Source organism: Priapulus caudatus, unplaced genomic scaffold, assembly GCF_000485595.1.
Source record: "Priapulus caudatus unplaced genomic scaffold, Priapulus_caudatus-5.0.1 Scaffold68, whole genome shotgun sequence".
NCBI classification, from domain to species: Eukaryota; Metazoa; Priapulida; class Priapulimorpha; order Priapulimorphida; family Priapulidae; genus Priapulus; species Priapulus caudatus.
The window spans coordinates 146,503-168,472 of record NW_014577129.1 but is presented as its reverse complement, the minus strand read 5'-3'; the positions used below and the strand labels follow the sequence as shown (position 1 = coordinate 168,472).

The 21,970-nt window shown below is 40.2% G+C and overlaps 2 protein-coding genes across 3 annotated transcripts in view; one reads left to right on the top strand and one right to left on the bottom strand.

Annotated features, from left to right (window-relative positions):
• Positions 1 to 19,289, top strand: part of LOC106821301 (dnaJ homolog subfamily C member 13-like) — a 33,212-nt gene extending 13,923 nt beyond the window's left edge. The window contains exons 8-20 of the mRNA XM_014826053.1: positions 5,997 to 6,095; positions 6,297 to 6,388; positions 7,159 to 7,320; positions 8,374 to 8,574; positions 9,002 to 9,231; positions 9,429 to 9,543; positions 9,673 to 9,688; positions 16,394 to 16,566; positions 17,146 to 17,245; positions 17,615 to 17,722; positions 18,086 to 18,241; positions 18,728 to 18,784; positions 19,152 to 19,289. Of these exons, the coding sequence (XP_014681539.1) occupies positions 5,997 to 6,095; positions 6,297 to 6,388; positions 7,159 to 7,320; positions 8,374 to 8,574; positions 9,002 to 9,231; positions 9,429 to 9,543; positions 9,673 to 9,688; positions 16,394 to 16,566; positions 17,146 to 17,245; positions 17,615 to 17,722; positions 18,086 to 18,241; positions 18,728 to 18,784; positions 19,152 to 19,289 (1,647 nt within the window). The remainder of the gene's footprint in view (positions 1 to 5,996; positions 6,096 to 6,296; positions 6,389 to 7,158; positions 7,321 to 8,373; positions 8,575 to 9,001; positions 9,232 to 9,428; positions 9,544 to 9,672; positions 9,689 to 16,393; positions 16,567 to 17,145; positions 17,246 to 17,614; positions 17,723 to 18,085; positions 18,242 to 18,727; positions 18,785 to 19,151) is intronic.
• On the bottom strand, positions 12,309 to 15,087 carry LOC106821321 (ubiquitin-conjugating enzyme E2 variant 1-like). Of its 2 annotated transcripts, none has more exons than XM_014826073.1 (4): positions 15,006 to 15,053; positions 13,691 to 13,833; positions 13,427 to 13,552; positions 12,309 to 13,127 (listed from the first exon to the last, which is right to left on the bottom strand). In XM_014826073.1, the coding sequence occupies exons 1-4, from the start codon at positions 15,040 to 15,042 to the stop codon at positions 12,987 to 12,989; spliced, it is 447 nt and encodes a 148-aa protein (XP_014681559.1). In that variant the 5' UTR covers positions 15,043 to 15,053; the 3' UTR covers positions 12,309 to 12,986. The 2 variants fall into 2 exon arrangements, with proteins under 2 accessions (XP_014681559.1, XP_014681560.1); XM_014826074.1 differs by having other exon boundaries at positions 12,987 to 13,127; positions 15,018 to 15,087.
• Positions 19,290 to 21,970: the final 2,681 nt, after the last annotated feature.

Sequence of the window (21,970 nt, the reverse complement as noted above, 5' to 3'; positions counted from 1 at the left end):
TCGGATATTTATTGAGGCGAGCGTTTCCGCATTCGGAAGTCTGGATCGGATTTACTTGACTTGACGTGTAAACTGTATGAAGTTGAACGCACCATATTATGACATCTAGTGATTGTTGAAACTGTATCGCTTCTGTTAAAACACTAAACCGGAAGTTCTCGCCAGCTGTTTTTGAGGTTGATTGTCACTATCGCGATTTTTCGAGAATATAGGATAGATGCAAGTGACGTGGTACGTAGCTAGAAGACGTGTTTATGTTTATGTTCGCATTTGCTAGTTATACATCTCATAATATACGTTGCGCTTGCTGCTTACATACTTTGATTTTTAATGCATCTCTTTACACAGGCAATATAAAAACAAATTTTTTGCTGAGGCATCCAGCCGCCCAGTCTTACTTCCAATGTAGATGAGGACTAGAATTCTATCGGCGGTTTATCTTGAGATTGAAAAGTGGAGAGTCTGTTATTGTGTCTAGACCTTATAAAATAATAAACTTGTATATACATCATATAAAACTAATAGCTTGGCTCGTTTGCAGAAAACTGTTGTACCTGACATTTGGCTAATATATTAATTACTATCTTGTTAAGAATGATGTTAGTGTCGCATGCAATGATCTGTTGAGGTGACCCATTATTTGGCCTTATATGACTATTGCTGGACTGTTTATGTCACCTTGTAATGGGACCAGTATCTGGCAAGTAAGGAAGAAGACAGTTTGTCCCTATGCTGGTCTGGATATTGAATTTATCTATCAAAATTATAATCTTTCTAAGAAAACAACTGATAAAGGTTATATCGTTGTAAGGGTTGTGAGAGGACTTTGAAATGTTAGATTGATGCTCAATGGGCGAGCGTGGTGGGGGCGGCGTTTATTTTGAACAATTATGCATTTCAGAGCTGCTCAATGACTTCTTATGAGATGAGAACGAGGATATTGCTGTTACTCATTCACGTAATACTTAATGGAAGTGGCAAGTACTAAGCGAGATTCTCAGTATGAACATGGGTCATAACTACTTACAGTCTTAACACACTTGAAATATTAACCGGCAGTAAAAATTTTTGTATCTTGTGTGGTTCAAGGAAATAGAGATTGATGTCCAAAGGACGTGGGATCTAGGATATAGGATTTTATGTTCCATTACTGGACATGATTCTATCTTGAGCTATTGTGGTTATATTGTTAAACACTATTTTTCATGAAAATACGTTGTAGTTCCTATTACACTAGTTATTTACAATCGAGGCAAGTAACAGTTGTCTCTTATGTTATATTCCAACCACACCATTAAATTAAATTGCATGTCAGACCTGTGTAGAGTTGCCCACTCTTATATTAATAACACCTGTCGTAAAGGCCATATTTTAGCTTTTTCCTTGATGTTAGTTCTTACACTGAAGCTTACCTCTTGGTAGATCAGCATCTCGTCATTATATATGCTTTTATAATGCTGACTTGGCAGTTTCTCACGAAGTGGGCATTAACACATCATACAGAACTTGATGAAATGTTAAAAGATATGGTGAACATTTCATTAGCATTTAAAAATAGTTAGCCCACAATGCAATGATATGTTTGTTATTGGTATTTTTAATACTTTCTCTCTTATAATATTTTGCAATTTTCCTTCTAGTGGCCGTACAGTGAATTTGTAGGTATTGTGCCAAAACGTGAAGGTCGCAGGGAACCCATGAGTTTGATAATTACCATCAGCGAAAGGTTGGCTAAGAGACTGACCAACGTATAAGAGATTTTCTCAATCAGACCAGCAGAGCGATCTTGATCACTGAAGCCTTTAGTTAGTTCAACGTCATGTGTTGGGACGGACTCTCACTGCTTCGTGTATCAACCTAGATGGGCCAATATCGTGTGTATAACATGTATGCATGTTTACTGTTTCGTGTAAATCACAGTGAAGTCGTGAATCATGGATGCACCTATACTTGTTTACGATCTGAAAATGGTGATACTAAAAATGAGTTTGATGTAACTTATCTTTATAAAAGGCATTCTGGAGGAATTTTCTAGCTAAAGAACTTTTAGCACGCTGTCTTGCTGTTACATCATTTTAATAGGGCATTGCTGGAGTTACGCTTTATTGGCCAGGGGATGACGGGGGTGGGATCAAAATGTGTTTAAGCTCGAATTGTAGTTACGACTGTTTTAGCGTTGAGATAGAGAATTGGGAAATTTGTAAAATTGCTACATATTGAAATTGGAATTTGGCCACTAGTAATGTCAAATTGATTCAGAGGGGACCGCCGGCATGGACCCAGAGTAAGTTAGTCTAATTAATTAGCGTGGGACATAATATTATTTTAAGATATGTATCGAAATCACATTAACTTTCAAACAGATTTAATGGCGACGCGGGGGGGGGTTTTTATCAACACGGCCATCATTTAGGCAGCAACCGTCAAAGGTGGTGAACGAATACTACCTGGTACCATATATCGGATATTTAGTCGCTACGGTTAATTGTATCTATTTACCGCCGTCATAATTAATTATAAGTGCTTAAAATACGTCGCGAGCGGGGATGCTGACGGGCTTAAAAAGGCGCGAGTTTGTGTAGAAACGTAAGGGGGGAGACTGATTGCAGACCTTCTAACCGGTACGTGTACAATGTTTTGACTGTGCTATTTATCCGTTTATATTATTAAATGAAACCTGTAGTTGTCACCGTTTATAAACTGTTACGGTCCTATGTCTACGTTTCGAGATATATTTCACATCCTACATCAATCATATCTTTTTTTGCTCATGTTTAGTCGTTCGTGTATCGTAACTGATGCTGCAGGCCAAAATCGCACGTTGTGAGACATAGGCAAACACTACTACCTGTTCAGATGTGGAGAGAGGTGTGTTAGGTTGTGGTAGTGAATGAGGAGAGCGACCCCGGCGGACCTGATGGTGAATTGGGTTGAAGACGTTAGTGTGGAGGGAGGATGGGGGGACCCGCTGTCCCAACTGCGCGCAGGTCTCTCTCTTGGGATTCCATGAATACTACTCTTTCCCTTTTTACCCTAATTTGTTATCATTTGCCTCTCCACCGGATCCTTCGTTCTTTCTTTCGCATTACCGCCTTTCGGTGGCCCCTAGGGTACTCGAGCATTCCAACTTTATAACCTGCTCTCTCGTTTTTACAGGAGCGCCCGCCCTCCTCAGGTTGCCGTCGCGGCGCGCGTGGACGCCCCGGCAGGCGCATTAATTCTTTCTCCTTCAGTCATCTACCGTTTGTCGCTGATGCGGCGACTAAGTACTCCTACTGTCTGCAAGTTAAAATTTTCGCTAGTGAGAACGGACAAAATCCTACTAATGCTAGTGGTGTAGGAGAGTGAGGGGAGAGGTAGTAGGAGGAGTGGTTAGAAAAGTTGCATGAGGTGCGTAGCAGTCCTTATTGCCAACGGACTTAATTTAGCTCCGTTAATAGTCGTGGCTCTTCATGCATTTTGTATCAAATTTAGCGATTTTTTTATTGTTTCGAGTTACACACTGTCAATCGCTTGGTAGGTGTCACGTTGGTCTGTGTGTATGTTAAGCTCACTGAGACCTAGAACTCCCTTCATGCTTGTAGAGCCTGCATGCAGTGTAGCAATATCATCTAAGAATAAATGTTACTATTGACATTAATCTGTTTGAGAGGTACAGGGGACAACTTTTTTGCCGAACTCACAAACACAATCTTGTAAGTGGCTTATAAAAAGGTTGGATTGGATTGTTAACCATTTGATTTCTTTGATTGCAATTAATTGTATCAGGATAGATATCTACATTGAAAATCTGTCAAAAACTGGTATATATGATTTATATTTAAATTATTAATGTGGAATATGGTCATGGTATTATTTATCAACAAACTAATTCACTCTGATTATCCAATGGGTTTCTTGTTCTGGGTATGTTTTAAATTTACGAAAATGACTTTTGCTTTCAAGAAATACGAATGCAGACAAGCCGGATCACTGGTCTGACAAGCGGTACCAACTCGCTTTGAGGTTGGGCAGCTTCGCTTAGATCAAGGACTTACAACGGAAAGGTGCTTCTGTTACGCTACGCGTAAAAGAAAGAAGCATTTTTTCAGGTGCGGGTAGAAATATGTTTTAGGAGTATACTAATCAATATACAAATGGACGAAAGTGTCTTATGCTGAGTTTTGTAACTTTATTGATTTTTGCTATTTTTAATAAGCGCATATAAAAGAAGCATATGCAAGTCTATAGTCTGACTGTAGTGTACCTTTAGACATGTGTGGAGAAGAGGCATGGAAGCATTCTTATGGGCCGCTCGCCACTGTGCTGCCCAAGTGGTTTGCAATATGCTGCGAGTTATTGGAGTTGCATTTAAACCAAGAGTATAGGTTAGAAAGAATGGCGAAGTAGTTTAGGCATGCACTCTAGGTGTAGCTACAAAGTATCTATGCTTACAAGTAATTGTGGCCAGAATGGGCTGATAGGGGAGAGCTTTGTATGCAAGAGGTGCACGTTGGTAAAAATCGTAGTATTCTATGCACGTTTACATTGTTCGGATGTTTGTTTCTAGATAAGAGGACTACCTGGGCGGTTTTTCGCCGTATCATTACGGAGGATTTCGGACGGCTGGTAAGTGATTTCCGTAAAAATTTAAGATTGACTATGTCACAAATTTTCTATGGTAGTATGCAATTTTTTTTCATTTAGTATGTTACTAATAGCACTAAATTGTTCCTCCAAAGTCTTACCTGATAGATTTTATTTTTTCAACTAGTTAAAACATTCAAAAAAACTGGGCAATTTGATTTATTGATCGCGACATATACATGCTTGCTATTGAGTCACGAGTGTTTGTTCACACTTCGAATGAATAGTAAAATAGGAAGTATAATGCAGCAATTTAATTCATTAAAAAGTGAACAGAATTCATTTTTACGATTTTGTGAAAAATTGTGGAATAATTGTTTTTACTCTTTACTTATTTACTGTGTGACGTAATCACTTTACGCGTTCAATATTGCCAAGTATATAGCTTAAGGTAAGTATATGTAAGTTAGTCGGATGCGTAAGTAACCACATAGCTATCATTGATTCTTCGTCGTTATGTTCGACGTATCGTTAGCCAGCAGACCGACGAGAAGTGTTCGATGCCTTCTCAATCCCCCTGTAATTGATTGTCATGTGATTTTCAGATCTTCGCGTTCTGAGCGCAGTGAAGAATCTTGCAGAGGTGTGATCGAGCACGCGTTGGAGGGTCGGGGTGCAGCCTGAGATATTGCCCTAATGGACCGTGGGAGTTCGAGTCGTTGCAGCGCTAAGCATAGTTTGGAAAGGTTTAGCGACGAGAAGTCAGTGACGTTCAAGCTGGGTGAGTTTTGTCGTGCAGAAGGAGTTAACCATCGTAACAATCGTAAGCACTTGCCCTGGAACACATTGTATATCGAAGTCTACTCCTCTCTGACATCCAATAGGGAAATGCTGTATAGATTATTAGATGTATATTAGAGAATAGATACATGTATATGGGATGATTTAGCATAGATGATCTGTATATAGGAGTGAAATATAGGAAATGGTATGTAGGGATGCCTAGTAAGATCTTGAATGGCCTGATAATACTTTTGGAAAGAGTAGTGTTTTTAGCTCATCTGTAAATAGTCAGATGAAGCTTGTAGGAATCTCATTGAGGCCGGGGTGCGTCCGTGCGTCCGTCCGTGCGTCCGTCAAACAGATTTGGGGCACAAAATTTAATCGCTTGATGTTAGGTCACGATTTTTCGGTGACGACGATATTCGGGACGTGGGGGGGGGGGTAATCCGAAAACGAGTTGGGATGTCGAAGCTGGAAGGTATAGGGAGGAAATGCAGAATTGCGGCACAAATTTGTGTTTTTGCGTAAAAACATATAGTGATTATGCTTTGCGGCAGTTTCTGCAGCTGCAGTAGTTGTTGTGACTTGTGTTAATGCCGTCCCATGTTGTCGGGATCTGGTTAATACATATTTTCTGTGTCATGTAGAATGAGCACGTGCGGCGGCTTTTGTGTCTCACTGAGACGTGTCTCATTGAGAGAGATCCTACCACGTACCACATCGTTACGCTGAGACCTTTATGTGATGTAAGTGACTGCAAATTATTCGATTACTCGCGATTCATTGTATGTATTGTAGTTATTGTGAATTTATGCGAAATACTTTTGCTGCTAGTGTGTAATATTGCTTGCGAACCTGATGAAATTTACCGTGTATTTCTATACTGACTCCAAGATTGTATTTCTAGATGTACTGTGGGCTGATGTTGCTCGTTTTGTTGTTTATAGATATTTGCATTAGTTAGAAGTCAAGGGAATCCACAGATGTTTTCTGTTGAGTACGTGAAAGGTCAGGTCAGGTCGTACACATCTACAGATAGGTAAGCGCTACTATGTGGCAAACTCATTTTGTGGTGATTTCTCTATGAGTCAAAATATTCTCAGGTGATTCGTGAAGTTACAAAAACTTAGCTTAACAGTTTTTCCATGGTCTTGTAATGTAGTTATGGAAGATACACTACATGTTGGAGGGTAGTAAGAGAGAGAGACAGGGAGGAAGGGTAAGAGAGGGAATGGGAGAGAAATGGCGAGGAGGGGGGAGGGTCAGGGGTTTGGAGTGGGAGCGGGAGCAAGAACGAAAGAGATAAATATTTATTTTAAGGAGTTTATTACGTCCTGAAGTTGAGTATAAATTAGTCACCTAATTGGCTTACCTCGGAATATCAAAACGCATTGGTCGCATCAGCTCTATTGAAAGACGGATAAGTAATGCATGCTAACATATAGTAATTAACACATGCTTACATACAGTAATACAGTGTGCATGAACGTGCTCTGTAGCTGATGATGAAGAGGTTTACTAAAAGGTGACATATAACTACAATTCACTAATGTCCTTCAGCAAGTGCTAAGCAGGACGTGGCTCGAAGCGTGTCAATTACAAAATGGTTGTCAGATGTAAGAGTTGCCCCGTTGTAACGGATGGCGTTTATCAATCATACTCAATTCATATTTTACGTACTTATACATATATATATATATATATGTATTGTATTGTATGTATATATAATATATATTATATATATATATATATGTATATATATTGTATTCTCGCTCAACTCTCAGACAGATAGTTGCCGTCTGTTTCTAGGGACGCTCTGCTGGCTAGCGTGCTAGATGGAGTGCGAGCGTCCGGGAATCGAGCCGTGCACGTGAAGATGTGCGTGACACCGCGCGGTTATCGTCTCGGGCCGTTCACGGTGCCCGTCGACGAAGAGGTGGAGAGTGTACACCTGAGGTTCCTGACACAGCCGTTAGGTATGCACACCTAATGCTAGTGTGACTTACACTGACTACTACCGCAATAGTACTTAGTCGATGGTGAGGAGCTTGCAAGCTCATGTTCTTACACTTGCCGCCAATGTAATGTGACTAAAACAACAACAGTAGTAATAATGATAATGAAAATGTTAATGGTAATGATAAAGATAATGATAAAGGTAATGATAATGATAATGATAAAGGTAATGATAATGATAATGATAAAGTGGGAGGGCGCACTTGATTCGGTTGCCAGTGAGTTTATCAGAAGAATACCCGGCTACAGTACACATCAGTTGAGCGCTGTCGCTCTGCGGCACTTGTCGTTGATAGCGGTAGGTAGACTAGGCTACGTTTATATGCTGAATTATCACTTTATTATTATGATTAACGGTTTTTACTACCCTTACTCTGGTATCGACTACTAGTACTAGTTACTGGCTCAGTCAGGTGCAGAACATTGAACAGTGCGAATTCACAGCAGAGAACAACCACACTCAATTTCAATACAGTGGTTCCCGCTTTATCAAGACAGGTCAGTTACCATGAAAATTACCCGATTAAACAGTGGTCCTGATTAAGCGGTAAACATATAGCAAGGGCAAAGATAGTTTTCTCAAGCCCGAGACACTAGGCAATTTTCACCGGCGACTGAGCCGGGCGAATCGCCCGTATCGAAAATCGGGCGAATATTTCAGTCGCGCGACTACATTCGGCTAGTGTGTCCGGGTCGGCGAATGAGTCGCCCCAATGTACAATTCATCATCCAATCAAACGGTGCCATTTTCAATCATGTGACTATCAATCTAGGTAAGCGGGAGAAAAATTGCCGATGAATTGCGCTGTTATTCGCTGTTGTCGCCGCTAGAGGTCGGAACAACTTTTGGTTTTCGGTTCTGGTTTTCAACGTGGCCTCTCCATATTTGGCTGTGTAGTCTGTATGGTAGATCTCCTTATAGCTATATAAGTGTAGTGCAAAGATATCTGTATTGTAATGTAATTTCAGGCGATAAATTAGATTGATTTTATTCATTGTTTGTTTTAGGTATCCACTCACAAATTACACGTTTGGTACAAAGGAAGCTCTCTATGAGAAGGATGCGTCGGTGCAAGCGAGATTTCAGAGGATGAGGGAGGACTTCGTTAAGATAGGCATGCGTCGTTCGGTAGAGGGTGTGTTGCTTGTACATGAACATGGTCTCCCACACGTCCTACTGCTGCAGCTCGGAACAACATTTTTTAAATTGTAAGACATAAGAATAAACAGAGGGTTGAAATTAGCGCTAGTCCGGGAGCCTGGCAGGCTATTAACTTAACGAGCTACAAAAACTACAAGATATTGCATCCGACATGGTTGAAGTTCTTTGCTTTTAATAAAGAGGTCATTATTGACAGTGGTGTTTATTACTTTAGGGATGATGAAATTAGTTACTTCCCTTTCTAATAATTTAGTAGCTCAATTAATATATGGCTGTAGAGCATATTTTGAAAATATGCACATTTTTCCTACTTCATGTGGTAAATCCAGGCTATGAAATTTTAAGTTGTGCTATAAGTATAGGTAAGGTAAAAATTTAATTTCAAGTTAATTTCTATTCCTGATAAGCTAGATAACATATTTGTTGTACTTACTGATATGTATCGGTCTGATATCAATTATTCCTTCTTTGCAGACCAGGAGGAGAATTAAAGACAGGAGAAGATGAGGTGGATGGATTGAAGAGGCTGATGACAGAAACCCTAGGCAGACAAGATGGGGTTCAGCATGAGTGGGTCATAGAAGATACGATCGGTAACTGGTGGCGGCCCAACTTTGAAGCACCCCAATATCCATACATTCCTGCACATATAACCAAGCCGAAAGAACATAAAAAGCTTTTCTTAGTACAACTCCCAGAGAAGGGTTAGTATCACGTTGAAAATTGGTTTCTTTACAGTAGTTATTTATTGTATTCAATAGAAGATCTATGCCAGATTATGTATAGCTAAGTGTAATTGCAACATTACATTGAAAAGCCACCATGTAAACTGTAACTACATTTACAGACTAGATCTGGAGTGTAAATAATTCCTGTAATTCAAGCATATTGTTATTTCTAGCATTATTTGCTGTCCCAAAGAACTACAAATTGGTAGCTGCGCCTTTGTTTGAGCTGTTCGACAATTCTCCAGGCTACGGTCCTATCATCTCAAGCCTGCCACAGGCTCTCAGCAGGTACCAACATACACATAGCAAAAGTAACAATTGCTCTTTTAAACTGTAAAGATATCTCCATTCTATTTTCCTCTTTTAAAGAGTAATGATTAAGTAAGTGCACTTGGCTCTCTAATGTTTTGCACATAGATCGAATCAAGAGCAGGTATACAGTAGGGTGAAAATGATGAAAACTGTCAACCTTATTTTAGATTTAGTAGAATTAAGTAACATGCACATAGTTTTAACAATTTACTACTTTATAAATAATCAGGGCTGCTTGCTTTATTCAATACGACTAACCGCTTGTCGCTGCAAAGTTCCTGAGCCGAGCCACAGGGGCAAAAACATGCATCAATCTCTGATTCTCACAGCTACCACGGCTACATTCCACATGTTCCCCTTTTGATGTACTCTTTTTTGCCGTTTGTACCTGAAGGGAAGCTGTATGTTCCCGTTACTCATTGACTATGGTTTGATGAATGTGAATAATTAAATTACCCAAGATGTGCAATGTTCATTGTGTGTATGTGCAAGGAACAATAGGTGCATCTAGACTATGTGGTTGTAATTGCTTGTTACAGAGCGAACTATTAAAATAATTATTACGAGAGTTTTCCGGTGTTTTCACCATTTTCATGATACCTACCGTTATTGTTTGAGTAACAGCAATTGTCTAGAGTACCGATAAAATGTCTTAGAACCTTCGTATTATTAGTTTGTATCGTTGTTCGCTCTACAGTTAATCCACTCTTGGTAGAATGTTCTGCACAATATGGAAAATGAATATGGCAATATGTTGTAAGGTTTGTTATATTTGAAAGTGAATCATCTACATTAGGCTTCCATGACAACTGTTAGTTTCAGGGAAACAATAAGATAGTATAATTATGCTGCAGTAAATATGTTACCATAATCTAATATTATTTGTTTCAGATTCAACTTTGTCTACATGTGAGCAGTAATGGAAAACATCGCTATATGGTTTTTAAAGATCTTGTTGTTCCATTGTAAATTTTGTCATGTGCAACAATTGTGTTTTAGAATGAGCTGTGCCATTGCCCAAATTAAATTAAATACATGATCATCACACATTTAAATCACAATATGTTGGTAACATCTGTATGACACACATCGTGGAACATTGTCTGGAACCGTCTACATTGACTGGAACTTCGTATGCCATCCATATTGTCCCTATGTACGAAAGGTGTCACCTGTCTGGATGACTAGGTATAGATGAGCTATGCAATGTCAGCCTAAACTTTTAACAGCCTGAAATAGGTGTCATGCATTCGCTACTAGAACTGTTTATACTTCATTGTTATTGTGTATCGTGCAGTTTTAACTACACAATACTGCAAATTTTCTCTACGTCGATTAATATTTTGTAATACTGCGGTGTCATTCAGCATGTATGTTTGTTCGTTATAGATCATGTTTGGCAAACTGTGTTACGCGTGGTGCGTGGCTCACATACAAACAGGCCATGTTGAAAACTGTGTACTAGACCTTTACATATTATAGAGAATAGCCAACCAAATAAGCAGTTACGATAGGTCCATTCTCATAACTGGGCGAATGTGCAGTGTTTATGGTGTTGTCTATTAAAAGTATTTAATCCATTCGTTTCATGGCATAACCAGTTCTGCAAACTTGATTTACAGCAGATGAAAAAATGCACTTTGTTTTAAATTGCCTGCCCTGTCTTCACATTGAAGTTTATTGTCAAATGAGTATTATTCCGAGCAGTTCTTTTCTTGTCACATTATCCTGTAGCAAGTTCCAAGTTGTCAGAAATTGTAAGATTTTGTTTTACACATTTTTAGTAGCATACATGTTGTTTCACATTAATTTGCATTTAATGTAGTATCGTTTCGTAACTATGATAAAGCTGTATGTATACACTCTTCAGTCACCATGTAATTAACACAGACAATTAAAGGTATTTTTAGGGTACCGATTTTTTATTTTTGAAGACAACTTGCTTGTAGCTTTTTTATACACTACGGTTCCAACTAAACAGAAATAAACCCCAGTGATGGAAAGTAAACAATGTGTTCACTGGTGAAATGAGCCTGCATATTGGTTGCCTTCATCAATCTACTAATTGGCATATGTAATAAAAAAGTGGGAAATTGAAGCATGGATATTGAAAATTTCACACATTCCTGGTTTAAGTGTACAAAAGGCAATCCGACTGTACTAATAAGTAAGATACAAAATGGCATAAGTGGTGAGCATCTATGTGCCATTTTCTTGGGGTTTCGTTAATTGTCTCATAATTCAAAACGTAATATACAGCAAATACTTAATTATATCATAAATAGTAACTTTATCCCACAACAAGGGATTGACAATGGGGAACCTTATTATATATCCAGTTCAAATTGTTGCCACCTTATCGTTAAAACTCCTGCTGTGATGCTGAAATACAATGACCCTGCCCTATGACATGACTGGCCAGCCAAAATATATATTGGATATAAAATAAACAAATGATGCTTACATAATTTTGGTAAATAGTGTAAGCTATCATCTCATAGAGAACATTCTCTGACCAGGCCTATTTACTTTCTTATGTGAAACTTGGATGGCATTCACTAAAGAGGTGATGCTTGACAGGGTCCTCAAACTCTATTGCAAGAGGCACTAACTGTATAATATCGGATGGCGAATCTACTTAACAGAGTGTACTTGTAGCTACACTGAATAAATGCGAATTTTTGATATAATACATGCCCATTATGCCCCACACAGAAGATATCACCCACCCACCCTCCCACACATTTGTACTAGTGAATGAAAACATGGACGTTTAACTGCCAGTGCGCGTTGCATTTGAGTACGAGTGTCATTTCCACAGGTACGCAGTACAACATACAAACACGAAAATAATTAGTCAAGTTGGTATAGAAACAGAGTGCACAAGGGAGATGACACCTTGGGAACGACGGCTCATTGCCTGCACACCATCTCGATTTGCAAACGAATTTACACTTCCTGTTATTGTGTCAACAAATTCTTTTTCGACAGCTAGAACATTCCAATCATTAGAAATCAATGCTAGCCATGCATTTCTTTCTTTGTAGCAATGGCACAGGGACTGGACATTGTACATCAATCCAGTGTATGCACCTGTGCATTTAAGCATGTACACACGGCTCGCCAATTAAGCAGACAAGCGAGTTCGCAACTCAAACGAATTGACTGCAGAGAATTAAAGACGGTCGCAAAAAGAGGCATCACGAATGCAGTGCCACTCGTTTTCAATTTCCTATTTCTATCTTCCATTAGGTAGCCAACGATATAACCGTTACCATGCCATCGTCCCATGTTTGTGACCCTATTCAATCAGCATGAATTTTTCTACCCTGGAAATCTGAGTGTGTTCACATCCTGCTCATCGCCAGGAACTGCACTCGGCGAATATTCCCGGGCTCTATCACGATTGCAGCACGGCGCTAGTAGGAGCTGCTTTCCGGGGGCTGCGGCAGTTTCGCATTCTCCTTCAGCGTCATCAACCGACGCAGCTCCTGCAGCAAGTTCTTGATGGAGAAATTCCTCTGCCAGCGGGTTAGGATCTGTACTGAGCGTCTGTCAACCTGTGTAATGCAAACAAGAATTACATGATAGGAAAAGAGGCACTGCAGGTTACTTATTAGCACCATAAAAGATCCCTAGGATTCTTTGGCACCTCACTCTAATCGGTATTTCAATGTCATAAAAATGTAGTAAAAATAAAAAAGCAAATGGAAGTATTAACAAAGTAATTAGTGAGGTAAATCGACGGATGATGAGTACACAGACGTACTGAAAGTAGTTGCGTATTTTTACTGAATTTAAAGAAGCAGCTACCTTTAATAATTTCTAATTGAATACTAACAAACAAATCAATATTTACCATTCCAGTTTGAACATTAATGCCATTCATATTTATCCTAGTTATAAACCTGACATGTGGTGGCTCTTCTGGATAATTTGGACCACACTCAATTTTCAAGTTGTACATTCTAGCTTCATATGCAGTCTGGAAAAACGATAAAGATGAAAGATAATGTGTAGTTCATAAAATGTTACCTTTAGATCATTATTTTAGACTATAGAGATTGCAAAAAGAGTGAATATAGCTAATTCTGGGAAATTTAGGAATAAATATAATACTTACCCTTGGTGGGCCAATTATCATTCCAGACCAACTAGTAAGTGTCATGTCGTCGTCATTTTCTAAGCCCCAACTTATTGTGCCATCGCCACATCCCTTCTGACCTTGTTCCAATTCATCTAGCAGCCGAAAATTTCTAGGTACTACTGCAATAAAAAATTATACAGAACAAAAATTGTTAATATTCAAGTCTAGCCTACATAGACCTAGTATGTCTGTTACCTGTTATCTATTATTTTAGGGGATAAAGGTTAGCGAGGATCAAAACTTGCAGGCTCAGTGCATTAACAAGCATTTAGGTTTCCATTCAATAAATCACACACTGTCAGCCATGCACATTAACATAGAACCTTGCTGCTTGCATATCTGCCAGTACCCAGAGCAATGTGCAAGAGCACATGAAGAGGCAGTTGCGTCGACTCCATAACTAACATGGCCAAAAAAGCCGCCCCCTCACACACCAAATACTTTAGCTACTGTAGAGGTAAGTAACTGCTAGTTTAAATCACAAATCTCCTGAATTAATCAATCAGCTCGTTTCACTAACGTCCGCTAAAGTTCTCCACCATAGAGTGCTCCGCTAAACTTAGCGGGACAGGCAGAGCTCCCGCTAAAGTTGTCCGCTAAACTCGGTAGTTAGCGGAGGGAATAGCGAACGGACGTTCGTGAAACGCGTCCTCCGCTATTTAGCAGACAACTCGGGAGTTAGCGGAGGAGATAGCAAAGAAAATAGCGAACGGAAGTTCGTGAAACGCGCTCCAGGACCCTTCTCCACATCAAACAACGGAAATTAACTGTCACAGACCTTAATTTCTACAGGGCTACGTTGACAAATATAACTTTAGGTTTATTACTATTACTAACTAGTAATACTGCTGATATAGTAATCTTAATACTAAAAAGTAATAATACTAATACTAGTAATACTAAGTAATAGTATTACTATTAATCCTACGTAGGCCTACGTACTCAGTAATACTAATACTAATAATAGTAATACAAAACAGTAATACGTGCAATATTAAATACATATAAATTATAATACATGTTCACCGCTCTACAACATATTTGAACTAAATATAATAGTTAATAGTAATACTATCAATTATATTACTAGTGTAGTGATTGAGAGTTTGAGCTGGCACAGATTCGCAGGCTAGTTAGTTGTACTTGTTACTTGTGGAAGTTGGTTACTTGAATTTTTACGATAGATTACAAACATCCCTGGTGATACTCATTAAGCGATGGACCATTATACTTCACAATAATATAATGCGAACGCCGTAACTACAGTATGAATGTATAAAATATTACGCACAATACAATTTACCTGCAGTTCCTGTGGGAGCGGCCATGATAGTATTCTTACTACGGTGTCTGCAAAGATTATACCCAGTTTTACATTTATTTCATAATAAAACAGTTATTGCTATATAAAGCTAAAACAACAAAATTATTTATTCTACAAAATATTAGAGATGATGAATTTGGTTTAACAATATTGTAAATCGTTTTTCTGTTTTCTTTAAATTTAATACAACTCGGTTACTTTCCAACCAATTAATAATTTATGCATAATATCTCCTGATAATATATTATATATATATAATATATATATATACTATATATTTATAATATTATATATTTAATTAATATATTAATTATATATATAACAAATATATTTTCGTTATATGCAATATTATGTAATAATTTAATATTAAATCGTGTAATAATATAATATATATCCTAAATTTGTATCCTGATATAACAGTGATATATCCATCTGATATCCAGTGGGCAGTAGATCATACGATCATACGATCTGCTCATGACTGCTGTAACTGTATGTTTTACCACTTGGTCACAATATATCTACTAATTAATTACTATAGTTAGTGAATTGAGATCTCATTCACTAGTAATCACTATACTGCCAGAGTGTTTTCAAATTCTCAGTAGTTCTTTGGCTTCCATTCACTGGAGATTGGCCCGCCATTTTTCATTGTACACGCGCGCGCGCGCGTACACGCTGTCACGCACACCCGCGCGCACGTGCGCGGACGCGTACGTTAATTGGCTCATACCATTCTATGGCTCATACGCGCCCGCTCGTGTGCCATATAAGCCAGTTCCCATTTGTCTATCATATCATATCACGCGTGCTTCTATATTTTAAGACGTTTCACCCTCTCCAATCTTAATTTTCCATTGATCATCATCAACCACGTTGGCAACGGTTTCTTAATCGTCTTCTTGAATTTAATCATTCTTCATCTTTCATCACAGAATATTTTTTCAATTTCTTTTTCGCAGTATACTAATCTCATGACGGTTCGGGTTTTATCTTCTCTGAAATTTTGTTATGACGACGGGTTCCTGCCGGACAGAAAAACAGCGATACGTATATGGTGTGTGTTAGGGGGGGGGGGCTCAAGTTTATGCGAACGAGGGTATACACAGGGATACATAGATGTTGAGAGACTGGAATGAAGGGAGTAAACAGGTTGATATGAATGAGGAAGACAGGCTAGCATGTCGGGGAAAACAGGCTAGGATGGACGGGATCAAAGGTTTGCACGACGAAGAAGACAGACTGGGATAGATGGAGATGTTACCAGTTACTAACTATAGTTGTACATGCAAGGTTGCCACTCCAAGTCTCTCTCACACATCGTTACCAGTTACTAACTATAGTTGTACATGCAGGGTCTGTTTGCGGAGAACAAGGAGAAGTTGATCTACACGGCGCTAGCAGCGCTGCTCACGATGGAGGGCGATCAGGACAGGATCACAGGCGAGCAGCTAGAGAACCAGTTCCACGCCTTGCGGCGCCTCGCAGCTTCCAAGGCCGGATTCGCAGCTTTCACGAAACTGCCTAGGTAAGATGGTAGGGTATAATAGGTAGTATAACACTGGAGACAGTGGTGATGGTGTGGTGTGAGTGCAGCATCGTTAGGTTGAACAGCCAGAGTAATCTATGGTAGGCATTCAAAAGGCACAAATTTGCTTCCAAGGCTGGCTTCGCAGCTTTCACCAAACTGCCTAGGTAAGATGGCACACTGGAGACGGTGATGGTGTGGTGCGAGCGCAGCATCATTCGTTGAACTGCCCGAGTAATCTATGGTAGGCAATCAAAAGGCACGATTGTTGCAAAAGTGCTGGATGGACGCAAGATAGCTTTCCTTAGAGACATGTATCGGGTACATATATACCCTAGTATACAAATTTATTGGTTCTCGTGTGATTGGGAAGCTTACGTAAAAGTTAAATAAAAAGTCCTCATTTAAAAGTGAGATTATACATGAAAGTGTTGTGATAGTATCAGTCGGTAAGAAGTAATGGTAAAGTAATCACTAAGCATTGTTGGTCTTCTCATCAACATTTCTTTGAGAAGAGCTAACACCAGAGCCAAATCAATCCAGAGGTGATGTTCTTATAGAGGCTATATAATGCTGCAGGTTTCGGGAGAAGGTCGGGATGAAGGTCGTGAAGGCATTGAAGCGAAAAGACGCTGGCGTGGCGCATGCTGCTATCGACATGATCAACACACTCATGCAGGTAAGGACATCGATGCGATGATGTGGTCCAGGAATTCGCCCAGACGTTGTAATGCAGAGAAACTCCATCTTCGGTTTATGCAATGTAAAACCATTGATTAGGCCTTTGCAGATTTAGTAGCCATGTTGTTCATTCCTTATCATGTAGAATAGACCTAGTGATAAGAGTCGCTGACAGTTGTGAAAGTTAAGCTGGGTTTACATTATAGAAAAGTCGACAAGTCGATAAACTTTTCTACGTTCTATCAACCTTTCATGCTCAAAGTTTTTTCGTTTTTGACCAGAAATTGGGGGAACGTTACAACATTTGACATAATAATAATAAGTATAATTTCGGTTTACATAACTATGCGTGATGATGTTTTGTTAGCCGATGCACGATGACTACGATCTAAGGCAGGAGCAGCTGAATAAAAGCTCCATCTTATCGTCGAAGCTGTTTCTCGAGAATCTGCTGGATATATTCACAACGTGTGTGGTGAGTCACAGAGCAGCACATCTCTCTTCTCGTGGCGACTTAACGAAATGCCTCTCACAGTTGTCTTACTCACGAGTCGCCTAGTGCGACACGCTCATCGTGTTCAATGTTTTCACGACGAAACACTGCGTTAAACCGATCCTTATTTATTCGTTATTTATCCGTTGAAGAACGTTTGAGTAACGTCTTCTGCGCGTGCACATGCAGTGCACACCTCCCTCGTGGCGACTTTACGAAATGCCTCGATCCCACGTTCGTTGTACTCACGAACCTCGTCGCGTTCAATGTTTTCACAATGCGCTCAAAACTGCGTTGAAACCAGAGATTAAACAACGCGACTAAATGTCGTCTGCTTTCCCGCAGGTCAGCGATAGAGGCTCGCTCGTCATATCGGCCATGTTGGATTTCCTGACGTTCACGCTGTGCGCTCCGTACAGTGAGACTACTGACGGCACACAGTTCGACACACTGTTAGAGATGGCGGCCTCGCACGGACGCTGCATATTCCGCTTGTTCCAGGTGTGTGGCCCCGTACGACTATTGTCACCTCAATTGTTTGGTACAGGCAAGATGTGCTAGTTGTGTACACTACGATCATTAGCTTGAGGTTTTACAGATGGGGGTGGGCGTGGCGTGGCGTGGCCAGGTGCGTGGCTTTACGACTCTCGGCCTCGGTAGTTTGGTACAGGCAACGTACGTGTGCTAGTTGTGTACACTATGATCATTAGCTCGAATTTTTATAGATGGGGACGATTCTTATTTGTAATGTGGTTACGTTGTCACAACGTGAGTGGTTGAGTGTAGTTGAGGCATCTATTTGGTTAACTGTGTAGTTTGTCATTACTGATGAATTTGTGCTACTGGATAAATTCGTTTGGGGAACGGAGAGGGCTGAGAAAAGTAGATGGAAATGTTGATTGTTTACGTAACTTTGACAGACTCGGCAGTGATTTTTCTCTTCTTACATGTACAGTATAAGGAATAAATCATGTTTTTATCTTGCAGCATCCTTCGTTGGCCATCGTGAAAGGTGCTGGTATGGTGATGAAGGCTATCATTGAGGTATACTATCCCTCTAATGTGCATAATATCTCGAGTGTATAATGTAGATCTCTACGTTATACACTCCTGATAATATGGCTGTTTTCTTAGCATTATACGTTTGTTTGTACAGTTCATACTTGGCTATCACCATCATTAGATCAGAATGATATAAAACATGCAATCACTACTGGCAAAAAATGTTATGATTTTGGTTAATCCATTATTAGTTCCTTAAAACATTTAGTTACAATACTACAATACTGCTTTGCATAATACATAATGTTTATAACAATAAGTAAGTAATGTTTTCAAAATTCCTGTACGGAAGAGCAAAATAGTACTCCATATATATTTTTCATCGCATAATGGTGTTTTTGCGTTGTAGGAGGGAGATGCAGAGATTGCAGCGAAGATGCAGGATTTGGCGCTAGCAGAGGGGGCGCTACCGAGGCATCTTCATGTCGCCATGTTCACACTCAGCGCCGACAGTCGCATGCTCACAAACCGGTACCAGCACCCTTAACAATAATCGATCATATCACCAGGTGAAATCACCCATTATGAATCGGTTATATATGCAACATTTTAATCACCCTAATCAGTAACTGTTGCTTGTGGTTCAGGAAGATATATAAGAGATATCACTTTGCCTTCCTCCTTGAGTGGCGCACCTATAGTTGCATCAATAGGTCGACAGCAGCTAAACCATATGTTTATACTGTTACCATAGCACTTGCACGTGCATTTACTCCCACGTACTACGCTGCGCGTTTAGCATGGTCTTCGTTAATCTAGTGAGTGAGTTGGGCCTGGAGCGACGAAACCATGGCTATTAATTTTTATTATATATTTTTTTATTATGATGATTATTATTAAAATTAATATTTTATTATTATATTTTAGCTCATCTGACATTAGTCAGATGCAGCTTGTAGGAATCGCATGATTCGGTCCGTCCGTCGGTCGTACGGTCGTCCGCTCGGTGTCCGTCCGTCAAACATGTTGGGCACAAATCTTAACGCTCGGGGACGTACGGTTCACGATATTCGGGTCTTGTTGGGGTGGATCGTCAAAACGAGCTTGGGTTATGTCGAAGCTGGGTGCGTCAAAGGTCAGAAGGTCAAAAAGAGGTGTCCTTGTAAAGAGGGGACATTACTCTTAACTTAAAGGTATAAGGGAGGGAATGCAGAATTGCGGCACAAATTAAACGGCTCGACCTAGCCTCCCGTGGTCGTGTATAGATCTTGGCCTGGAAAGCATCACTGTGCCGAATGGAGGTCACAGGTCACAGGTCAACTGGGCCAACAGGGCAGATTTTTCAGACATTTCTGGCGCACCATTGAAAAAAACATTTTCCCTTGTTTCAGCGGTGATTCCTAGCATTTTTATGGCTTTATTGAAAGGACCATCTTGCGACATGCGAGAGTAAGTGTCGGATAACCTTTTGACCCTCAAGATGCGAGTAACATGGATGTTGACTGGTACAGAGGAGCTGACTGCTTTTGCTATTAGAGCCCCCTCCCCCACCCTCCCCTTCCCCCTCCCCCCCCCCCTTCCCCCGCCCCTTCCCCCACCCTCCCCACCCTTCCCCCCACCCTCCATCTGCGATAAGTGGGTTCCTAACAATGATGTGTACGCACGGTGTCTGGCATATCTGCGCCTAACAAATGTTTCTTGGCTACTACGCACGACTTGAATTTGTTTAGCAGTTTATAATCGTTAGCAACGACCCTCAGATGAGCCAGACGCTTGCCGGCTCTTGTTATGAAAGCGTGCTGCCGTTTTGTGGTAATGCAGGCATGTAGTCGACCCCCGGGGCTCTGGTGTTACGGGTTCATTTTTCTGACCTGGCGATGGGATCGAATGAAGGGATCATGCCGGGCGTCTGCTGGCCTTACCTCGACATCTACCGACCCCGTATCCCGTACACCGAAGCTCCGACCTGATGCACGTCAGAAGACAACCGAAGCTATGCGCACCGTATGGAGGGAGGAAGGCTTAGTATATTACGTATTATATATATATACAGTACTACAATCTATTTGCCCGAAATCTGAAAACCGAATAAGCTACTACAAACCTATCGTTTTTTGTCGTGGCGGAGGTCGTGCCTGCACACCAAAGCTCGCGTTTGGCTGCACAAGGTTTTCAGACATTTATGTGTTTGGCGATTACCATACATATTTGTACTGTCTGGTAACAGCACTTGGCCTCTTGAAAAATGGGGATTTTAGTATTGTGCTAGTTGGCGAATATACGGTATGTATATCTGTACTGTACTACCATTGATTGAATGGTTTTCTTCCAAAATCCTAACAAATTCCGAAAATCCGGAACGTGTTCTGCGTCCAAGAGGTTTCGGATAATAGATTGTGTACTGTATATATATATATATATATTATATATTGCAAGAGCTAATAATACTTGAGTGTTACAACGGAAAACGGTGGAAATAGCTGCTATTTCACCTTACAACATTTTCTACTGTGGCCTGCGAGTCTAGGAATAATTGTTATGAAGTATTGCATCAGCTGAATTCTGTGCTCTCGTAAAACAAGATCAACCGCTTGTCATACGATACTCCTCTGTAGGCTGAGGATATTGGCTCCTAAGCCGTCGTCGCTCTGTTTCGCCGTCTCTCGCTACCCACAGTTAGTCACCAAACCTACACGCGCCTCTAAGCATTTTGCGGCTATCGGTTTTCCGTCACGCTTGGAGCCGCTGATAATTGATGTCACATGCCCAAATTTTGGTACTCTTACTACACCCATATAGTGCTGAGCTGGGCGTTGTAGCACGTTAATTGAGAAAACATTGCGGCGTCCATCATGTGTGTGTGAATTAAGCTGCGATGCGAGCGGGTGTGCAGGGGAGGGTATTAGATAATCCAATATCTCAGCCTAGGAGTATCGTATTGACAGCGGTTTGGTCTTGTTTTGCGAGAGCCAAAGAATTCTTGCTTAATTGCAATACCATTAATTATTTCATAGGACTCGCAGGCCGACGTAGAATAATGTTGTCGTGGAAATAGCACTATTTTTCCCGTTTTCTTCGTTGTTCATCTTACGGTATTATTAGCTCTTGATAATTATATAGCTTAGATAGTTATTTAGGGGGCTACGAGTCATTCTATGTACGCGTAGACAGTGTTTGAAAGAAGGCATGCCCGTACGGCCCCACTGAGGCGACAACTTTTGGCGTCGG